General features: G+C 44.7%; 1 protein-coding gene across 1 annotated transcript; it reads left to right on the forward strand.

Moving 5' to 3' along the window:
* The first annotated feature begins 5,695 nt into the window (after positions 1-5,695).
* On the forward strand, positions 5,696-7,024 carry LOC149828900 (transcription factor MYC3-like). Its single transcript, XM_090017167.1, has one exon. The coding sequence runs from the start codon at positions 5,696-5,698 to the stop codon at positions 7,022-7,024; it is 1,329 nt and encodes a 442-aa protein (XP_089873293.1).
* The last annotated feature ends 10,521 nt before the right edge of the window (positions 7,025-17,545 follow it).

The following is a 17,545-nucleotide window of genomic DNA, read 5'->3' on the forward strand; positions in this document are numbered from 1 at the left end:
TGCATGATTGAATCTTGATCATTATGAAAAAAAGCATTGCATCTGCAATGCAACCCCACCTAAAGGAGCTTTCATGACTTTGCATCAATGGCCTTCGGGCACGTTTAGATGCTTTAAAGACAGTCAATTTTCTACTACAAAATTTTCTCCTCCTAGCAATAATGCTAAAAAGTCCGGTTGAGAAATAAGCAATTTTATTATTGGCATGTTCCCACTTTCTTTTATACTTTAAGGATCCTAAACCCCGGTTTAGGTGGTGGGGTTTGCAAAAATGACGCTTTGCTGTATGGCCCACACCCACGAGGTTAAAACCCCTTAACTGCCCCTCTCGCCCATTAGAGAACCTGCTGCTGCAGCCCAAAGGGCTGGTAAACGAGCCCAACGAACCAAACAGGGCATGTTCGGGCTTGGCTCGTTTACTAGTGGATTGAGCTCGAGGCTCGGTTCGTGTTTGTATTTAGCTGTTGGTGGATTATCTATACGAACACGAACCTGGTTGATGGTCACAGTTTTGCTTTGACTGGCAACATCCATGATGGATTCCATTTGCAGAGAACATGTTTTTGGTGCTGCTTTTGGCAGGAAGGTAATGGTCTTTGCTTGGGCATGAAGAGCTCTCCAGTTGATGAGATCATGGATGATGCAGTTGCTCCTACTTGCAGAAAAAAAGACGACATATATATTCCCCTATGCTGATGTGCCATCAAGTCCCTGTATGGTTCAGAAGTGAGGCCACATTTGGGTGTGAAATCTTGTTTTGTAAAAATCAGGCCTTTAAAGCCTTCAAAACAAACATGAATACTACCTATTTGGTTCTGTTCTTAGCTTTGGATTCACTCTATAAATGACTTTATGCATTCAATCCAATGAATTTCTCATTGATTGAACTGAACACGTAGGCCATGATTGTAGGTCCGATCCCGTTAGGTACTGGGTCGAAACCTGGCCCGTTATATACACGTGGGCTGGGCTCGAGCCTGGCCCGCGGGCTGCCGTGTCTGCCCGATGGGCTTGAGTTATTTATTAAATTTTTTAATAATATAAAAATTAAGTATTATGCAGTAACTTGAATAACTTGATTAATTGTATGAGAACTTGCAATGTGTTAATTATTACTGTTTATCCAATTAGTTGCACTAATTGAAAATTAGTTGCATAGGAATTTGTTATTCTCTCATTAACCCTTAATTTCAGTCGAGCATTTATGCATTTTAAAATTGGGCCAGGCCGGGCTAGACCCAGCCCACTTTAGGTTCGTTGGGACAATGGGCCGAGATCTTCAAACTCGAGCCCGTTAAGAACCGAGTCAAAACTCGGCCATTTAGTAAATGAGCCGGGCCATTGACCAGGCCGGCCCGATGCGCACCCCTAGTAACAACTGGTCACCAAAGAAAAAATAGAGCAACAAAAAAAAGTATTTATACATCCCAGTCAAGAACCACCCCCTCCCACCCCCACCTCCCTCCCCCCTCCTCCTCAGCCAAAAATAAAAGTTTTCATCATAATTAAATTCCCCAAGTGGTAGCCAATCCAAGCCACCTACTTCTGTTGCTTCATCTGTAGAACCATCCGAAAATACGTTTCATAGACAGCTTTATCTGTGAAATATTTTAGCAATATTATAAAAGGAATAACAAATAGCTAGTAAGTAAAGGGCCTTTTTGGTACAAAATCAAAGAGCCTGTTTGAGTATGCTCATAAGAATCAATAAGAACAACTACCAACAAAATTAAGAAACAAGAAAAATGCTTGGTCCTAGACACAAAGATGTAATCTCAAGATGGAAATCAGACACTTAAATGAATTAATCTTATTTTTACTGAAACAGATATACATGATCAAAAGAACAAATGAGAGGGAGATGTAAGTATACTAAATTGGGGAAAAAAGATGCATTAAAAAAAAAGCTGGAGCAACAGAAGCTCTCGATGTTGCATCAGTTGGGGTGTATAGGACTTATTACAACAACAACAAAAAAAGAATAATCTCAAAATCTGCGTAGTAAAAACATAAGAAAGTAGTAAATAATAGCTATGCAGAAGGACATCCACAAAGATATCTTTATCTGTAACCTAAAATACCAAAAAAACACTATTATATTCTATTTTTTTATAGATGTGCTGGTCATTGCACTGAGTTAAGTTTCAACCAACGTGAAAAGATCAGGTGCAATACTGATTGCACAAATATTTGTGCATTAAGCACCTGATTACGGGGACAAGGTCTGTCAGTTGTGGGGCTCAAGGCCTGATGGAGGGCAATCAGGTGCTTAATGCACAAATTTTGTGCCATGTGATTGCACCCGATCTGAACTCCCAGTGAACAGAGGAGAAGCTACATCCACAAGGTTGCATAGAGCTGGTAGTGGTAGCGGTGGAGAAGCAACTCCGGTTGTGGTGATGGTTGACTTAGAAAGAGGTCCAGCAGACCAAGGAGCAGCAACACCAAAAGGCGAATTTGAGCCGATGGTGGCAGCGGTGATGGGGCAATGCCAATGGTGGTAATGGTTGCGTTCAGTGGAGGTTCGACAGATAGAGGAGCAACAACACCCACAGAGGCATAGGCACATCCGGTGGTGGTAGCGGCCACGGAGGGACGATGCGGGTGGTATTGCAACGCAAAGAAGGAAGGCAGAAGAGAGAGAGAGGTGGGCCAGCAACGGTGGTTGCCAGAGATGGGAGAGGGGCGACGGTGGTGGCCGGAGATGGGAGGCCACGATGGTGGTGGGAGGGAAGGAGAGGGACAAGGAAAGAGAGGAGAGCGTCAAAACGAGGAGGAAGGGTAAAGAGGGTAGACAAGGGGATTAAATAGGGTTATTGATGGCCGTTGGATCTAAATAAGATCCAACGGACAGCATGAGTGACATCCCTTTGAATAGCTAACGTGTGCCCAGCTACTAACCTCCCCCCTCTCTCTCTCTATATATATATATATACTGCAAGAAAAACATGAATTAGCGACGGACGCTATCCATCGTTAATGCATCGCTAAACAACTTAGCGATGGATTAACGACGGATAGCGTTCGTTGCATATTTCTCGTCGCTAATTAGTGACAGAAATGATTTATCGTTACTTTCGTCGCTAATTTGCAATAGATTAACGATATACATGATCTGTCGTGAGTCCATCGTTATTTTAAATTAGCGACGGATAATATTTGTCGCGAGTTCGTCATTATTTTAACTTAGTGACGGATAATATCCGTCGCTAAATTTTTAAAAAAAAATTTGCTCCCTGTCGGGCGGTATTCTGGCAGCAATAGTCCGAATTTATACCGCACCACACATGTGTTGCACCCGAGGGGCCCGCCACTGCGGAGTCTTTTGCACAGAACCGATGCGCTCTCCAGCGCCCTCTTAACCTGGTTCCCTGCTTTCTAGCCCGGCCCGCTATTGCGGGGTCTTCTGCACAACGCAGGAGAGTGCAGCTCCGAACCGGTGCACTCTCATGCGCGCTCTCTGGCGCCCTCTCGACCTGGTTCCCCGCTTGTCCCACCCGACCCTCCACAGTGGCTGCACCTCCGAACCGGCGCACTCTCCGACGCCCTCCCGACCTGGTTCCCTCGCTTGTTCATCGACCTAAAACCAGAACCCCCAACAGAATCGTTAGGCCGTGAATGGAAAGTCACGCTCGAAAAAGAAAACCACTTACTGGACCGGAGAGGTCGGGTCGGCCTGGTCCTCCAACGTCGACAGACGACTTCGACTCCTCTTCTTCCTCATGTTCCTCCGTCACGAGGTCTTCCTCGTTCGAAAAGTTAAGGCCCTCCACGAAGTAGTCAGTTTAAATTTTGCATAGGGGAGAGAAAAATTTTTGCGTCTTAGATGGGTCGATTTAAATCGAAAAGTAGCAACGGATTAACGGCGAAATTTTTTCATCGCCAAACACTGCAAAGAAAATTGCTAATTAGCGACAGAATTAGAGACGAAAAAATTTCCTCGCTAATTAGCATTTTTCTTGTAGTGTTTGGCGACGAAAAAATTCTATCGCTAATCCATCGCTCATTAGCAACGGAATTAGCGAGAAAAAACTTTTCGTCGCTAATTTTGTAAATATTTCGAATGTTAGCGGTGGATAGTTTTCTCTCGCTAATCTGTCGTAAATATTCGTCGCTAATTAACATTTTTCTTATATATATATATAAGCACCATCCAGCCTATTTGTGTCAAGCTGAACACCTTGTTCTCAGGCTCAACTGGTTTAAACTAAATGAGCTGCTTGTGGCTGGACTCACCAACTATACAAACCTATCTTGAATGAGTTTATGAGTCACGAGCTGCTCGGTTCATTTACCAGCCCCTTATTAGCCAATTCAAATGCCCTTTGCCGATTCACCTATCATTTCAATTCATTTTTTAAAATATTTTTCAAGGTGTTAAAAACTGATTTAACATTATTTAATATTTTTTATTGTTTAATAACACGGTCATCTGATGGTTAAAAGTTGCCGATTTGATTCTTATGTTTTTTTTTTGAAGAAATTGATTCACCTGGTAAACTAATTTTAACATTGCTTCAGCCTTTGTGGCAAGGGAAGCCCACTCGGGTATCATCAAACTACTGACGTCTTTCAGCTTAAATGCTTTTCCAGACCATGTGGGCGTTGGCCTATCTCTACTTGCAATCAAAATTCTAAAAATTTAAGAGCGTGAACCGAGATTTTTTAGTTTGAAGCTCTCTCTCTCTCTCTACTGTTTATAAACAACTCATGCTTCAACAAGCCCAATTGTGGCTTGGGTGGTCTTCAAAGAAACTTAACCACAGAAAAAGCAATGCATTGACTGGGGAGGCAATGTCTCAGCACCGACCATTAGGTATAGGTAGTGTTCATAACAACTCATGCTTCAACAAGCTCAATTGTGTATTGAGTTGTCATCAAAGAGATATAACCACAGAAAAAGCCAATGCATTGACTGGGGAGGCAATGTCTCAACACCGACCATTAGGTATAGGTAGCCTGTCTAAAACGAGGCTGGATCAGGTGCAACCACATTACACATTTTTTATGTGCAGTTGCACCTGAGCACCCTCCATCTTTTGTGTTGGGATCAAATGCAATCACACATTGCACAAATGCTATGTGCTGTTGCACCTGATCACCATGCATCTGCTGTTGATCCCCACTGTACAAAAAGAAGATGGAGGGTGCTTAGGTGTAGCGGCACACTGCATTTGTGCAATGTGATTGCACTCGATCCTGCTTACTCAGCTGTGGAGCCCAACAACAGATGATGAAATGTGATTTGATTGCACCTGATATTTTTTCCGTGCAAGACCAGCAGGGTCGGTGGGTCCCATGGTGGCTCAGCAAGGGCCTTGTTGTCTTGCTGTTGATGGCATGTCGATCTGCATTCCACGCCCTGCCAAATTTTTTGTCTCTATTAATTATTAAACAGGAAAAATTATCGGTAATTCAATAATTGTGCGGAAGAACGAACTCAACTGGTTTATTTAAGCACATGAGAGGCTCAAATGCATCCCATGCTCTCCAGCAACAAAATCAACCTTCCCTTTCTCTTATTTTTGGTGTTGGGGTCAGTAATGACAACCTCGAAATGCTGTAAAACATGGTAGACTATGCTAGCACTTCCCATATGAAAAGCCATAAGTTGTAAGTTTAGTACTTCATTGAGTGGTAGGAGTGCTGCTAGTAGCATCTGTACTAGCAATAGTTTCTATATACTCCTCTAGTCATGGAAGTGGAGGTTGCACGTTCAGTCCCACAAGTTATGCCCATGGTGATGCCAAAAACTCATCCTCCGGTCGAAGATCGGTTGCAGTTTCTGGTCTTAAGCTGCTCGGAGGGGTGGGCCTATGCATTACTCTGGAGTGCCGCATACGATGCCACCGGCAGGTTGGTCCTAACCTGCAACACTGGTTACTGCAGAGGCCTTAAGGAAGGTGACACCAACAAGATGCAGCAGCAGCAGCAACAACAACAAAAACAAGGAGAAATAATACCAGGTAAAATTCGAGGCACGGATTTCGATGATATGTTCGGATTGAGCAATATCAATGAGGTGTCACATGTAGAGTGGTTCTACTCTGTTTCCCTTTCTTGCTCTATGAGTATTGGGGGTGGCATCCCAGGACACTCCTTTGCTTTTAGATCACCCATCTGGTTGGCAGGGGCACATGAGCTCCAAAGCTACAACTGTGGTAGGGCTAGAGAAGCCCAGCTCTATGGGATAAAGACCCTTGTTTGTATCCCAACAGGGGAAGGGGTCATAGAATTGGGATCTCTAGATGTCATCCCAGAGAACCAAGGCCTTACCCTTACAATTAGGTCATTATTTCTGCCGTGTACAAACTTAGGACTTGACCCGACTCTTGATCAACTGCAATGCCCAACTGTGATGGGAGATGATGATATCTTGGCTGCTCAACTTACACCAATCGATAGCCAGGCCATGTTATCGCCGCCGAACATTGATTCCAAGCACTCCAACGAGCTAGAGGAGAGGAGTAAGAAGAGAGGAAGGAAGCTTAAAAATGATCAGAGCTCACTCTTAGACCATGTTGAGGCTGAGCGCTATAGGAGAGAAAAACTGAACCATAGGTTTTATGCACTGCGAGCCGTGGTGCCGAATGTGTCAAAGATGGACAGGGCCTCTTTGCTTGAGGACACGGTCTCCTACATCAATGAGCTCAAGAGCAAGGTGGAAGCATTGAAGTTGGAGAAGGGAAAAGCATGGAATCCCCAAAAATTAAACTCTAGTGCTAGCAGCAGTGAAATCAATAATAATAATGAAGAGCAGGAAGACCACAGCTTAAATATTGAGGTAGAATTGGATGTGAAGATTGTGGGGTCAGATGCCATCATAAAAGTTAGGTATGAGAACAATGCACTCTATGCCATAAGAGTGATGAGTGCACTAAATGATTTGAGCTTGGAGCTTCACCATATGAGCATGCTCAATGTCAATAACCTGATGGTCCAAGACGTGGTTGTCACCCTTCCTAGCAGTTTGGAGACTGAGGAAGAGAACCTTAAAGCAGCACTACTTGAGAAAATAAGATAGATTCATTCACTTTTGCCTCATGCTATATTTGTATTGTTTGCTTCCCATTTTCCTATGTTGCAATCTTAAGTAAATAATAATAATAATAATGGTAATCTACACATTGAGGCACGAGTAATAGGAAAACGGATGAAATAGGATCGATGGGTTCCATCATGCATTAAATCATATCATTAGATGGTTCCTATGAATGATGATTGAATGTATGATGAAACCCATCCTATTTCAAATGATGAGATCCGTGTTCTATGGTAAGTGGATACTAGCCCAGTAAGCGGATAAGGGTTTTAATTCAATGCCAATCGATCCAGGTATTATGCCCAAAAGCAATAAACCTAACGGCATATCCTTTAATTCTACCAATTGATGAGAGAAATGAACATATATGCCCATTCTGCTCAAGCACTATTTTTCTTTGGGGAATTTTAAAACACACACTTTCTGTTCCCTTGCGACTTACAGTGTACATTTGCGCTTAGAGTCTGTTTTGCTTTTGTTGAGTCTGATGTAAGTTGTCCGGTTCAGGTGAATCAATACCCCGAAGGGGCAGTCCGTATACTTAAACTGTAATAGCCTGCGGGCAAAATTGTGAATGAAGTAAATGCATTGAGCTTTTTTTTGTTCACCCTCGTTGTGATTGCTTCTTGTGATTGCAATTTCTCGCCATCTATTCTCTCTTGCTCTCTTGCACTCTGATTACAAGCTTCCGCGATCGGCAAGCGAACTGACGAGTAGGCTTGCGGCGGTGAGGAAGGACCGTCGCGTCGCGCTGACCCATTGAAGGAAATAGGCCCGTGACAAGTGGTATCAGAGCTCGTTCTCGTGCTGGGGAAGGGACTCCGGAGTCGGTGTCGACAGACACGCCGACAGACTGCGATTTGTGAGCAAGACATCGTGGTGCCTTATCAAAACTTGCGCAACACCAAAGGCAAGACAGTTGCTGAAGCTGAGGAGATGGGTTCACCTCGGGGCCAAAAAGAGTTGGATGCAACTGTTAACAAGCTGGTGGAAGAGGTGACTTCGCATGATGAAGCGATTTCACGCGTATGTGAATCATTCAATGGACTGAATGATGTGGTGGCGAGCCTGCAAGAGCAGATAACCTTATTAATGGGGCAGGTCACTTCGTTGACGACTACAGTGGCCGACTTGCAGACTGAAGTAGGGGAGCTTTAGTTGAAGAACCGTACGTTGCAGCGGACGGTGACCCTAAATGGCGGGAATGATGAGAGACCATTAAGAATTGATGTACAAAGACCCACAAAATTCAATGGTTCTCGCGACAGCAAGGCCATTGAGAACTTCTTGTTCCAAGTAGAAGACTACTTGAATATCCAGAATGTGAGCCTCGAAGATCTGAGGATTAAGGCTGCAGCGGCCTTACTTGATGGGGATGTTATCGCTTGGTGGAGGCAAAAGCACAATGACATGGAGAGGGGTCAATGTGTGATAGACACCTTTGATGAATTCAAAATGGAGTTGCGCAACTACTTCATGCCAAGAAATGCGTAGAGGCAGGCTTATCGGATGGTTCGTGAGCTCAAACAAACTGGTTCGTTGCAAGACTATGTCAGAACATTCCAAAAGCTTATGTTGGAGATACCTAACATGCCAGAAGACGACATGCTCAACTGGTTCATTGTGGGACTTCAGCCATGGGCATAGTCTGAAGTGGAAAGGAGCAACCCCCGTATTTTGGAAGATGCATATGTGGCGGCTGAGCACTTAGTTGACACTCAGCGCAAGCCTTTTACCCCATCAACCAAAGTTGGGAAGAAGCCTGACTACAGAGGCAAGAAGGACGAGCAACGCAATGATAAAGGTGAGGCGTCGACACGCCATCAATCTGAAAAGAAACAGAACTTCACGAAGCATAACAACAACAATAAGGGTGCGGTTGTGACATGTTGGTTCTGCGGTGATAGACATATCGCCCGGCAGTGCCCAAAGCGCCTTGTAAAGGACGACAGACAAGCCAATGCTGCACGGGAAGAATGCAGCGATACTGAATGCAGTGACACTGAGACCATGCAACCAAGGATGGGGGCCATGCGATTGATTAACGCAGCTAGAAGTTGCACAGCTAAGAACATTCAAGTCAGTAAGGAACTTATGTACGTAGAAGTCATTATGAATGGAAAGTCTACTTCAGCAATGGTAGACTCAGGTGCCACACACAACTTTGTCTCGCGGGAAGAGGTAGAGCAGTTGGGCTTGAAAACTGGGCCAAAGCAGAGGACTATCAAAACAATAAACTTTGAGGCCAAGTCCATCCTTGGTGAAGCAAGAGATGTGGCTACTCAAGTGGGGAGTTGGGTCGGCAAAACCAACTTCTCTGTGGTGCCCCTGGACGATTTCAAGGTGATTCTGGGTATGGAGTTTCTGCGAAGCTAGAATGTTATGATGCTACCAAAGTTTAACACGTTGACGATCATGGGGTCAGACCTGTCACACACAGTGCAGTGCCTTACGCAGAAAGGCAAGTCTTCCGTGTTATCGACAATGCAATTGAAGAAGGGTGTCAAGCATAAGGAGCAGACATTCTTAGTTGCAGTGCGTGAAGATGAAGGGAAGGTAGAAGCAGCAGTGTCGCCGACCCTAGCCCCACTATTGGAGGAGTTTCGGGGGGTGATGCCCCCGAAATTGCCAAAGCGTCTTCTGCCAAGACGTGAGGTCGACCACAAGATTGAGTTGACCCCGGGAGCGAAGCCTCCTGCAATAGTTCCATACCGTATGGGGCCAACTGAGCTGAAGGAGCTGCGGAGGCAGCTAGACGAGATGTTGGACGCAGGCATTGTTCGTCCATCAAAAGCCCCATTTGGTGCCCCGGTCCTTTTTCAGATGAAACATGATGGCTCTAAACGGTTATGTGTGGATTACCGTGCTTTGAACAAGGTCACGGTGAAGAACAAGTACCCATTGCCATTGATAGCGGACTTGTTCGATCAGCTAGGCAGTGCCCGTATCTTTTCCAAGCTAGATCTGCGATCAGGTTACTGGCAAGTGAGGATTGCCGAAGGTGATGAGCAGAAAACAACTTGTGTCATCAGCTATGGTGCTTACAAATTTATAGTAATGCCATTCGGGTTGACAAATGCTCCAGCCACGTTCACGACTTTAATGAACCAGATCTTCTTTCCCTACTTAGACAAGTTTGTGGTAGTATACCTGGATGATATCGTGATCTATAGCAGCAACATGGAGGAACATGTCGGGCACTTGCAAACAGTGTTTCAGGTGCTGAAGGAGAATGACCTTTGTGTCAAACAAGAGAAGTGTCTCTTCGGGCAGGAGGAAATCAACTTCCTTGGCCACGTTGTGGGGCATGGTGTGCTGCGTATGAATGGGCAGAAGATAAGGGCCATCCAAGAATGGGTTCCGCCAAGCAAAGTGTCAGAATTGCGGTCATTCCTCGGTTTGGCAAACTATTATCGGTGTTTCATCGAAGGTTATTCCCTCATTGCGGCGCCCCTCACATATTTATTAAAGAAGAATCGGGTATGGCTCTGGACAGGAGCATGCCAAGATGCCTTCGATGGCTTGAAGAAAGCCTTAGTGAGGGAGTCAGTGCTGCAATTGCCTGATCATTCGAGACCCTTTGAAGTCCACACTGATGTCTCAGACTTTGCCATTGGTGGAGTTATTATGCAAGATGGTCATCTGATCGCATATGAGAGTCGCAAGCTGAAGGATGCAGAGAGGTGTTACATAGTGCATGAACGTGTGATGACTGCCATTGTGTATTGCCTCAGGACCTGGCGGCACTACCTTTTGGGTGCCAAGTTCGTCGTCAAGATAGACAATGTGGCCACGAGCTATTTTCAGACACAAAAGAAGTTGACGCCTAAACAAGCTCGATGGCAGATGTTTTTGGCTGAGTTCGACTTTGCCTTGGAGTACAAGGTTGGAAAGACCAATGTGGTGGCGGATGCCCTGAGCCGTAGGACTGAACTGGAAGCTGCGCGCGCGGAGTCTTCTGAAGTGCATTTGGAGGGTGCATTGCTGAGCCGCATCCGCGAGGGTACGCAGCAGGATCCGACCGCACAACACCTTGTTTCTTTGACGCAGGCAGGAAAGACTCAACGATTTTGGCTACAGGATGGCCTCCTCGTAACAAAAGGGGGACGCATCTTTGTACCACGGTGGGGAAGCCTTCGCCGAGAGCTACTCAAAGAGTGCCATGATACACTATGGGTCGGCCATCCTGGTCAGGAGCGGACCTTAGCACTCCTTGAGTGCAGCTACTATTGGCCGCAGATGAGAGACGACGTTGAGGGGTATGTGCGTACATGCCTCATCTGCCAACAAGATAAGGGGACAAACCAGAAGACTACTGGTCTCTTTGAGGCTCTGCCAATTCTAGAACGTCCTTGGGATAGCATCTCCATGGACTTTATTGTTAGTCTGCCGAAGGTAGAGGGCCTCAGTTCTATTTTGGTTGTAGTGGATCGTTTCTCAAAGTATGCCACCTTCATCCCAGCTTCCAAGGAGTGCCCTACAGAGAAGACTGCAGAGTTGTTCGTAAAGCATGTGGTGAAGCACTGGAGCATACCAAAGAGCATTGTGAGTGATCGCGATGCTCGCTTCACGGGCAAGTTCTGGCGTGAAGTATTTCAGCTACTTGGCTCTGAGTTGTTGTTTTCAATAAGCTTCCATCCGCAGACAGATGGGCAGACAGAGCGTATCAACGGGATACTGGAGCAGTACCTTAGGCACTTTGTTGGTGTCAATCAGAAAAATTGGGTGAAGCTCCTTGATGTGGCATAATTTTGTTATAATCTGCAGAAGAGCAAGTCTTCAGGCCACAATCCGTTTGAGATAGCCACGGGGCAGCAGCCACTGACCCCGTACACTCTTGCCACACAAGAAAAGGGAAGGCCATCATTCGCCTATCAGTTTGTTCGCAACTGGCATGAGCAAAATGAGTTGGCGAAGGCATTCTTACACAAAGCGGCAAAGAGAATGAAGAAGTGGGCGGACAAACACCGTCAGCCCGCAGGGTTCCAAGTTGGGGACCAAGTGTTGGTGAAGTTATATCCTGGTCGCACATGCATCTTCCGCGGGCGGCACCGCGGACTACTCAGAAAGTATGAGGGACCCTTCACCATCACAAAGAAGGTGGGCAAGCTGACATACAAGCTGAAGTTGCCCCCAGACTTCAAGGTGCACCCGATGTTCCACATGTGCAACCTCAAGCAGTTCCATCCAGATGATGGAGACCCGGAACACAGTGTGCCACAATGTGCTCCCATTATGCAGAGGGCCCCGACAGCACAACGAGCCGAGAAGCACCTCAGTCAGATCCTTCGCCACAAGGGCAACTACTTGGGACAAGCGAAAAAATACTTGGTGCAGTGGGATAAAACAACAGAACCAACATGGGAGCCTGCATTTCGAATGAACAGCCGCTACCCGGCTGAAGTCAGGGCTTACCACGAAACAGATGGCGCCAAGGACGACACATGATTTGAAGGGGGGAGCATGTTCCCTTGTGACTTACAGTGTATATTTGCGCTTAGAGTCTGTTTTGCTTTTGTTGAGTCTGATGTAAGCTGCTCGGTTCAGGTGAATCAATACCCCGAAGGGGCAGCCCGTATACTTGAACTGTAATAGCCTGCGGGCAAAATTGTGAATGAAGTAAATGCGTTGAGCTTTCTTTTGTTCACCCTCATTGTGATTGCAATTTCTCTCCCTCTATTCTCTCTTGCACTCTGATTACAAGCTTCCGCGATCGGCAAGCGAGCTGACAAGTAGGCTTGCGGCGGTGAGGAAGGACCGTCGCGCCGCGCTGACCCATTGAAGGAAATAGGCCCGTGACACTTTCATTATCAGCAATAATAAAAAACACATAACAGGGGGCCCGCTTGTCTGGCAGGAGCAGTTAGTGCAAGTCACTTTGTGTTGGGACGTTGCAAGTTCGAACCCCAAATGGTATGGTTGTATAACTGGTAGGGGTTTGCCTAACCCCAGCTTTCTCTGTGAAAAAAAAACAATAAAAAAAAACACACCTAAGTTTTATGAAATGCTAAACATGAAGCTAAACTTATGTTCCCATAATGAATTCCATGTTTCTGTCCATTTAACTAAGGTTAATTATCATCAACCCAAGTTGAGTTTTGAGGATAATTTTACTAATTTGCCCTCAACCCTTCTTTTTTAGTTTTCAAAGCTTTCACATGCCCATCTTTCCCACATTCACTACTCATTGACATAGACCCAATTGAAGAGCTTTCTACAATGACGAGGCCTCTCTCTCTCTCTCTCTCTATATATATATATGTTTATTTAAAACCCTAAATTAGATACTGCACATCACAAGCAGTTCTCTTGGGATTTAAGTCATCTTTCAACAGTTTGAATCCTGACAATATGCCAAAACCCTAATCTCTTCTCATTTTTTTAAACCCAACCCCTGCTTGTTTGTTGCTGGTCCCTCCCTTTTTTGGCATATTCTTTTCTATCCAGTTTGCATTTTGGAAGGTGTATTTTCTTTGATTCATCAAGGTCTGATTATTGATAATAAAAGAAAATTAAACGAATTTAAAGGTCAAGTGGTTAGAAACAATCATATTAGAGAGTTTCTTAGCAGCGATGAATGATCATTAGGATGAGGGCGGGAAACCACTCCCAGGATAAGAGACCTAGTCATGCTGGCTATATTTTGAGAACACCTTTTAAGGGAAAAAAGGTAATTCTCTCACACATTTAATATCAACCTTGATCGAACTAAACTTTAGGTTTTTTAATTAATCATGGAAAATTTTAGGTGCATTTTTAATAATTTCTAAAACTTTGGTGTGTTTTAATAAAAAATCTTTTTTTTTCTTGATAAAGAAGACCCTCAAGCCAAGAAAACTAGGGGTGGCTCAGACGTCTGGTTGGTGGGTCAGCATACCTCAACCCGAACCCAACACGTTTATTAAACGGGTAACCCGACACGACCTGCCAACCCACTTAATAAACTGGTTGGGTTGGGTAAATGGGTTGGCAGGTTAGCGGGTTGACCCGCCCGCCTAACCCATTTATTAAACGGGTCAGCCGGGTTGGCATACCCCTAACACAAACCCAACCCGTTTAATAAAAGGGTTAAGCGGGTCAACCCGTTTATTAAACGGGTTGGTTTTTGCCCAACCCGAACCCGCCTAAGAGGCCGGTTGGCGGGTAGGGTCAGGTTTTGGAGAGGGTGGTGTATGTTCCCCCTCAATGATTCACTGAATCCCACGTCTGTGTTCGGGGATTTGAATGAGCACCACGTATACAAGCACATGGGGCTCGTATTCCCGTGTATGTTGACATCACTAAGCATTGGAGTCTGGTGTGGTTGCAAAGACTTCAGTACCCTTTCTTGCTATTCTTCTCATAAAGTGATGGTTTGAGAAAATGACAAAAATGCCCTTCATTCAAAAAAGAAAAAACAAACAGTTCAAAAAAAAGACAAACATGTCCTCGATCCAGAAAGTCGAGGATGATGTTGACTCTTCAAAGTCTTCTTCTTCTTTCTCCGTAAAACACTGTAAAACCCTATCTCTCTCTAGAGAAGAAATCAAGGGAGGCAAAGAGTTCTCCCTAGAGAAGGCCATGAACATCAACCCTCTCACTCTCTCTCCCTTCTCTCTCTACTTCTGTGCACATCCAACAGACGATCCTACATTGCTCCATCAACCATCGACTGACCTGCACACTAACTGTAGCATCGTTCAACTTGATTCGTTGTGGAGCTTGATTCAAAGTTTTTGCCCTTACAGGAGGGGGGTCTGGGGGCTCCCCCCGGTGCGGATCTCGCTGCGCGGCCAGCGGGCGGGGATCCAAGGGGGCGCCCTTGACGGGGCTCGGAGGGCAGCGCCCTCCTGACCAAATTTTTTGGGGGGCTTCCAACAACGTTTTGTAGTATTATCGGGCTTTCCTACAGCGATTTGTAGTATTTTTGGGTCTCCAACGAGCCTCACAACAATTTATAGTGTTATCCGGCTTTTTTAATAGCGATTTGTAGTGTCTTTCGCAAATCGCTATAGCGATTTATAGTGTTTTTGGATCTCACTATAGCGATTTATAGTGTCTTCCGCAAATCGCTATAGCAATTTATAATATTTTTGGATCTCACTATAGCGATTTGTACTGTCTCCCGCAAATCGCTATAGCGATTTATAATGTTTTTGGATCTTACTATAATGATTTGTAGTGTCTTCCGCAAATAGCTATATAGTGTTATTCAGTAAGCAAATTGCTGTAAATCGCTACCCGAATTAGAACAAACTTGTCAGGGCCATATCTCTCTAACCGGAGATCATATTCCAAATCCGTAAAAAGTGGTGTCTTTATTATTGAGTCTAGTTTATTATTGTAAATTTTAAGCATTTTTTATTGTCATTTCATTCCCCATTTTAACTAAAAAACAGACCCTTATTATTTTATGTTATTTGAGTTGCACAACACCATTCTCGCTTGACATCCACATCTTGATTCTGGCATGCTCCTTGTTGAATTTTCCATTGATTTCTTCCAACCTTGCTTAGAACAAACATATGTCTTTCTCACCACGACACCCTGTGCATTTTTTGACCACGACACCCAGGACTCGTGCCCGGGGGAGCCCCGGGACCCTCTCCTGTAAGGGCAAAAACTCTAAATCAGGCTCCACAACAAATCAAGTTGAACGATGCTACCCACGCTGGGAGGAGCCCCCAAACCCTTCTCCTGTAAGGGCAAAAACTCTGAATCAGGCTCCACAACGAATCAAGTTGAACGATGCTACCCACGCTAGAAGGAGCCCCCAAACCCTTCTCTTGTAAGGACAAAAACTCTGAATCAGGCTCCACAATGAATCAAGTTGAACGATGCTACCCACGCTGGAAGGAGCCCCCAAACCCTTCTCCTGTAAGGGCAAAAACTCTGAATCTGGCTCCACAACGAATCAAGTTGAGCGATGCTACCCACGCTGGGAGGAGCCCCCAAACCCTTCTCCTGTAAGGGCAAAAACTCTGAATCAAGCTCCACAACGAATCAAGTTGAACGATGCTATCCACGTTGGGAGGAGCCCCCAAACCCTTCTCCTATAAGAGCAAAAACCCTAAATCAAGCTCCACAACTCATCAAGTTGAATGATGCTACCCACGCTAGGAGAAGCCCTCAGACCCTCCTTTCTTTAAGGGTAAAAACTATGAACCAGACTCCACAACTCTTCAAGTTGAATGATGCTACCCACGCTGGGAGGAGCCCTCAGACCCCTATTCTGTAAGGGTAAAAACTCTGAATCAGGATCTACAACTCATTTAGTTGAATGATGCTACCCACGCTGGGATGAGCCCCCAAACCCTCCTCCTATAAGGGTAAAAACTCTGAATCAGGCTCCACAACAATCAATGTGCAGGTCAGTCGGTGCTTGATGGAGCAATATAGGATCTTCTGCTGGATGTGCACAAAAGCAGAAATAGAAGGGAGAGAGTGAGTGAGAGGGTTGATGTTCATGGCCTCCTCCAGGGGAGATTTCTTTCTCGGATAATCCTGCAATGCAGAGACTGGGTCTTAAATAATCATCTTCGGGGCACTTAAGTCTTTACAACCACTCTTTTTCAAGAATCATCATTTTTTTTTGCACCAATGGAGGAGAGGGTACTTAAGTCTTTGCAATCGCATCAAACTCCAACGTTAATTAATGCTGACAAACATGGGGATACGAGACGCACATGCTTACATACGTGGTGCTCTTTGGGACCCCCGAACATGAGATATAGCTAACTCCCCTGTTCGGGGGGGACATATAACCTGCTTCGCAGGTTTTGCCACACTTAAAGAAAACCCCAGGTAGGTTCCCCGACCACCCTTCCTTACGTGACCCACGTATGAACACTATTAGATTCGGTAAGTTAAAACATGTGAGTGTTATGTGTGCTACGTGTACACCAAAACAAAACACTCATCTCTTCCATTTCATATTACCAAACAAATGTACGGTACTTTTGTCACTAATATAAAGGGTAATTTTCTCGTATCGAGCTACATTTTATCGGAAATTTCATGTTGGTAGACACTTTTTTTAAAAATTTTGAAACTGCCTTAGATTTTTGGGACAATAGCAAAATAAAGACCTGTTCTAACCTACTTTACCCTGACTCAGTTAACCTGAGTTAACATTTTAAAATATCAAAAATACCTTTCTACTTTATCCTCAAGTGCTTAAGTTGATTTAAATATGTTTTAGATACTTTAATTAAATACATTTATCTTGGATCTTACCCCAAATTTATACATGCAATTTAAAACTGAAAATATAGGTGAAGATCTATTTCAAACCTAGGTCAAAACTCTGATCCTTGGTTATTCATAAGTTAGTAGCATTTAAAGGTGGGTATATGTAGGGGTGTCAACGGGTCGGGTTTGGTTTGGACTTAGGTAGAACCAGACTTGGACCAGATTTTTGGGTATGGTATCAGATTCAGACCTGGGTCTAATCGAGTCTACTATAAGAAAAAAAATACCTGAACCCAAGAAGAATTACATGAATCAGACCCAGACCATACTCGG

This window comes from Nuphar pumila, chromosome 9, assembly GCF_984573655.1.
Source record: "Nuphar pumila chromosome 9, dmNupPumi1.hap1.1, whole genome shotgun sequence".
Taxonomy (NCBI): domain Eukaryota; kingdom Viridiplantae; phylum Streptophyta; class Magnoliopsida; order Nymphaeales; family Nymphaeaceae; genus Nuphar; species Nuphar pumila.

Excerpts from the sequence above, each read along its gene's own strand:
- LOC149828900 (XM_090017167.1), top strand. The coding sequence starts at position 5,696 with ATGGAAGTGGAGGTTGCACGTTCAGTCCCACAAGTTATGCCCATGGTG.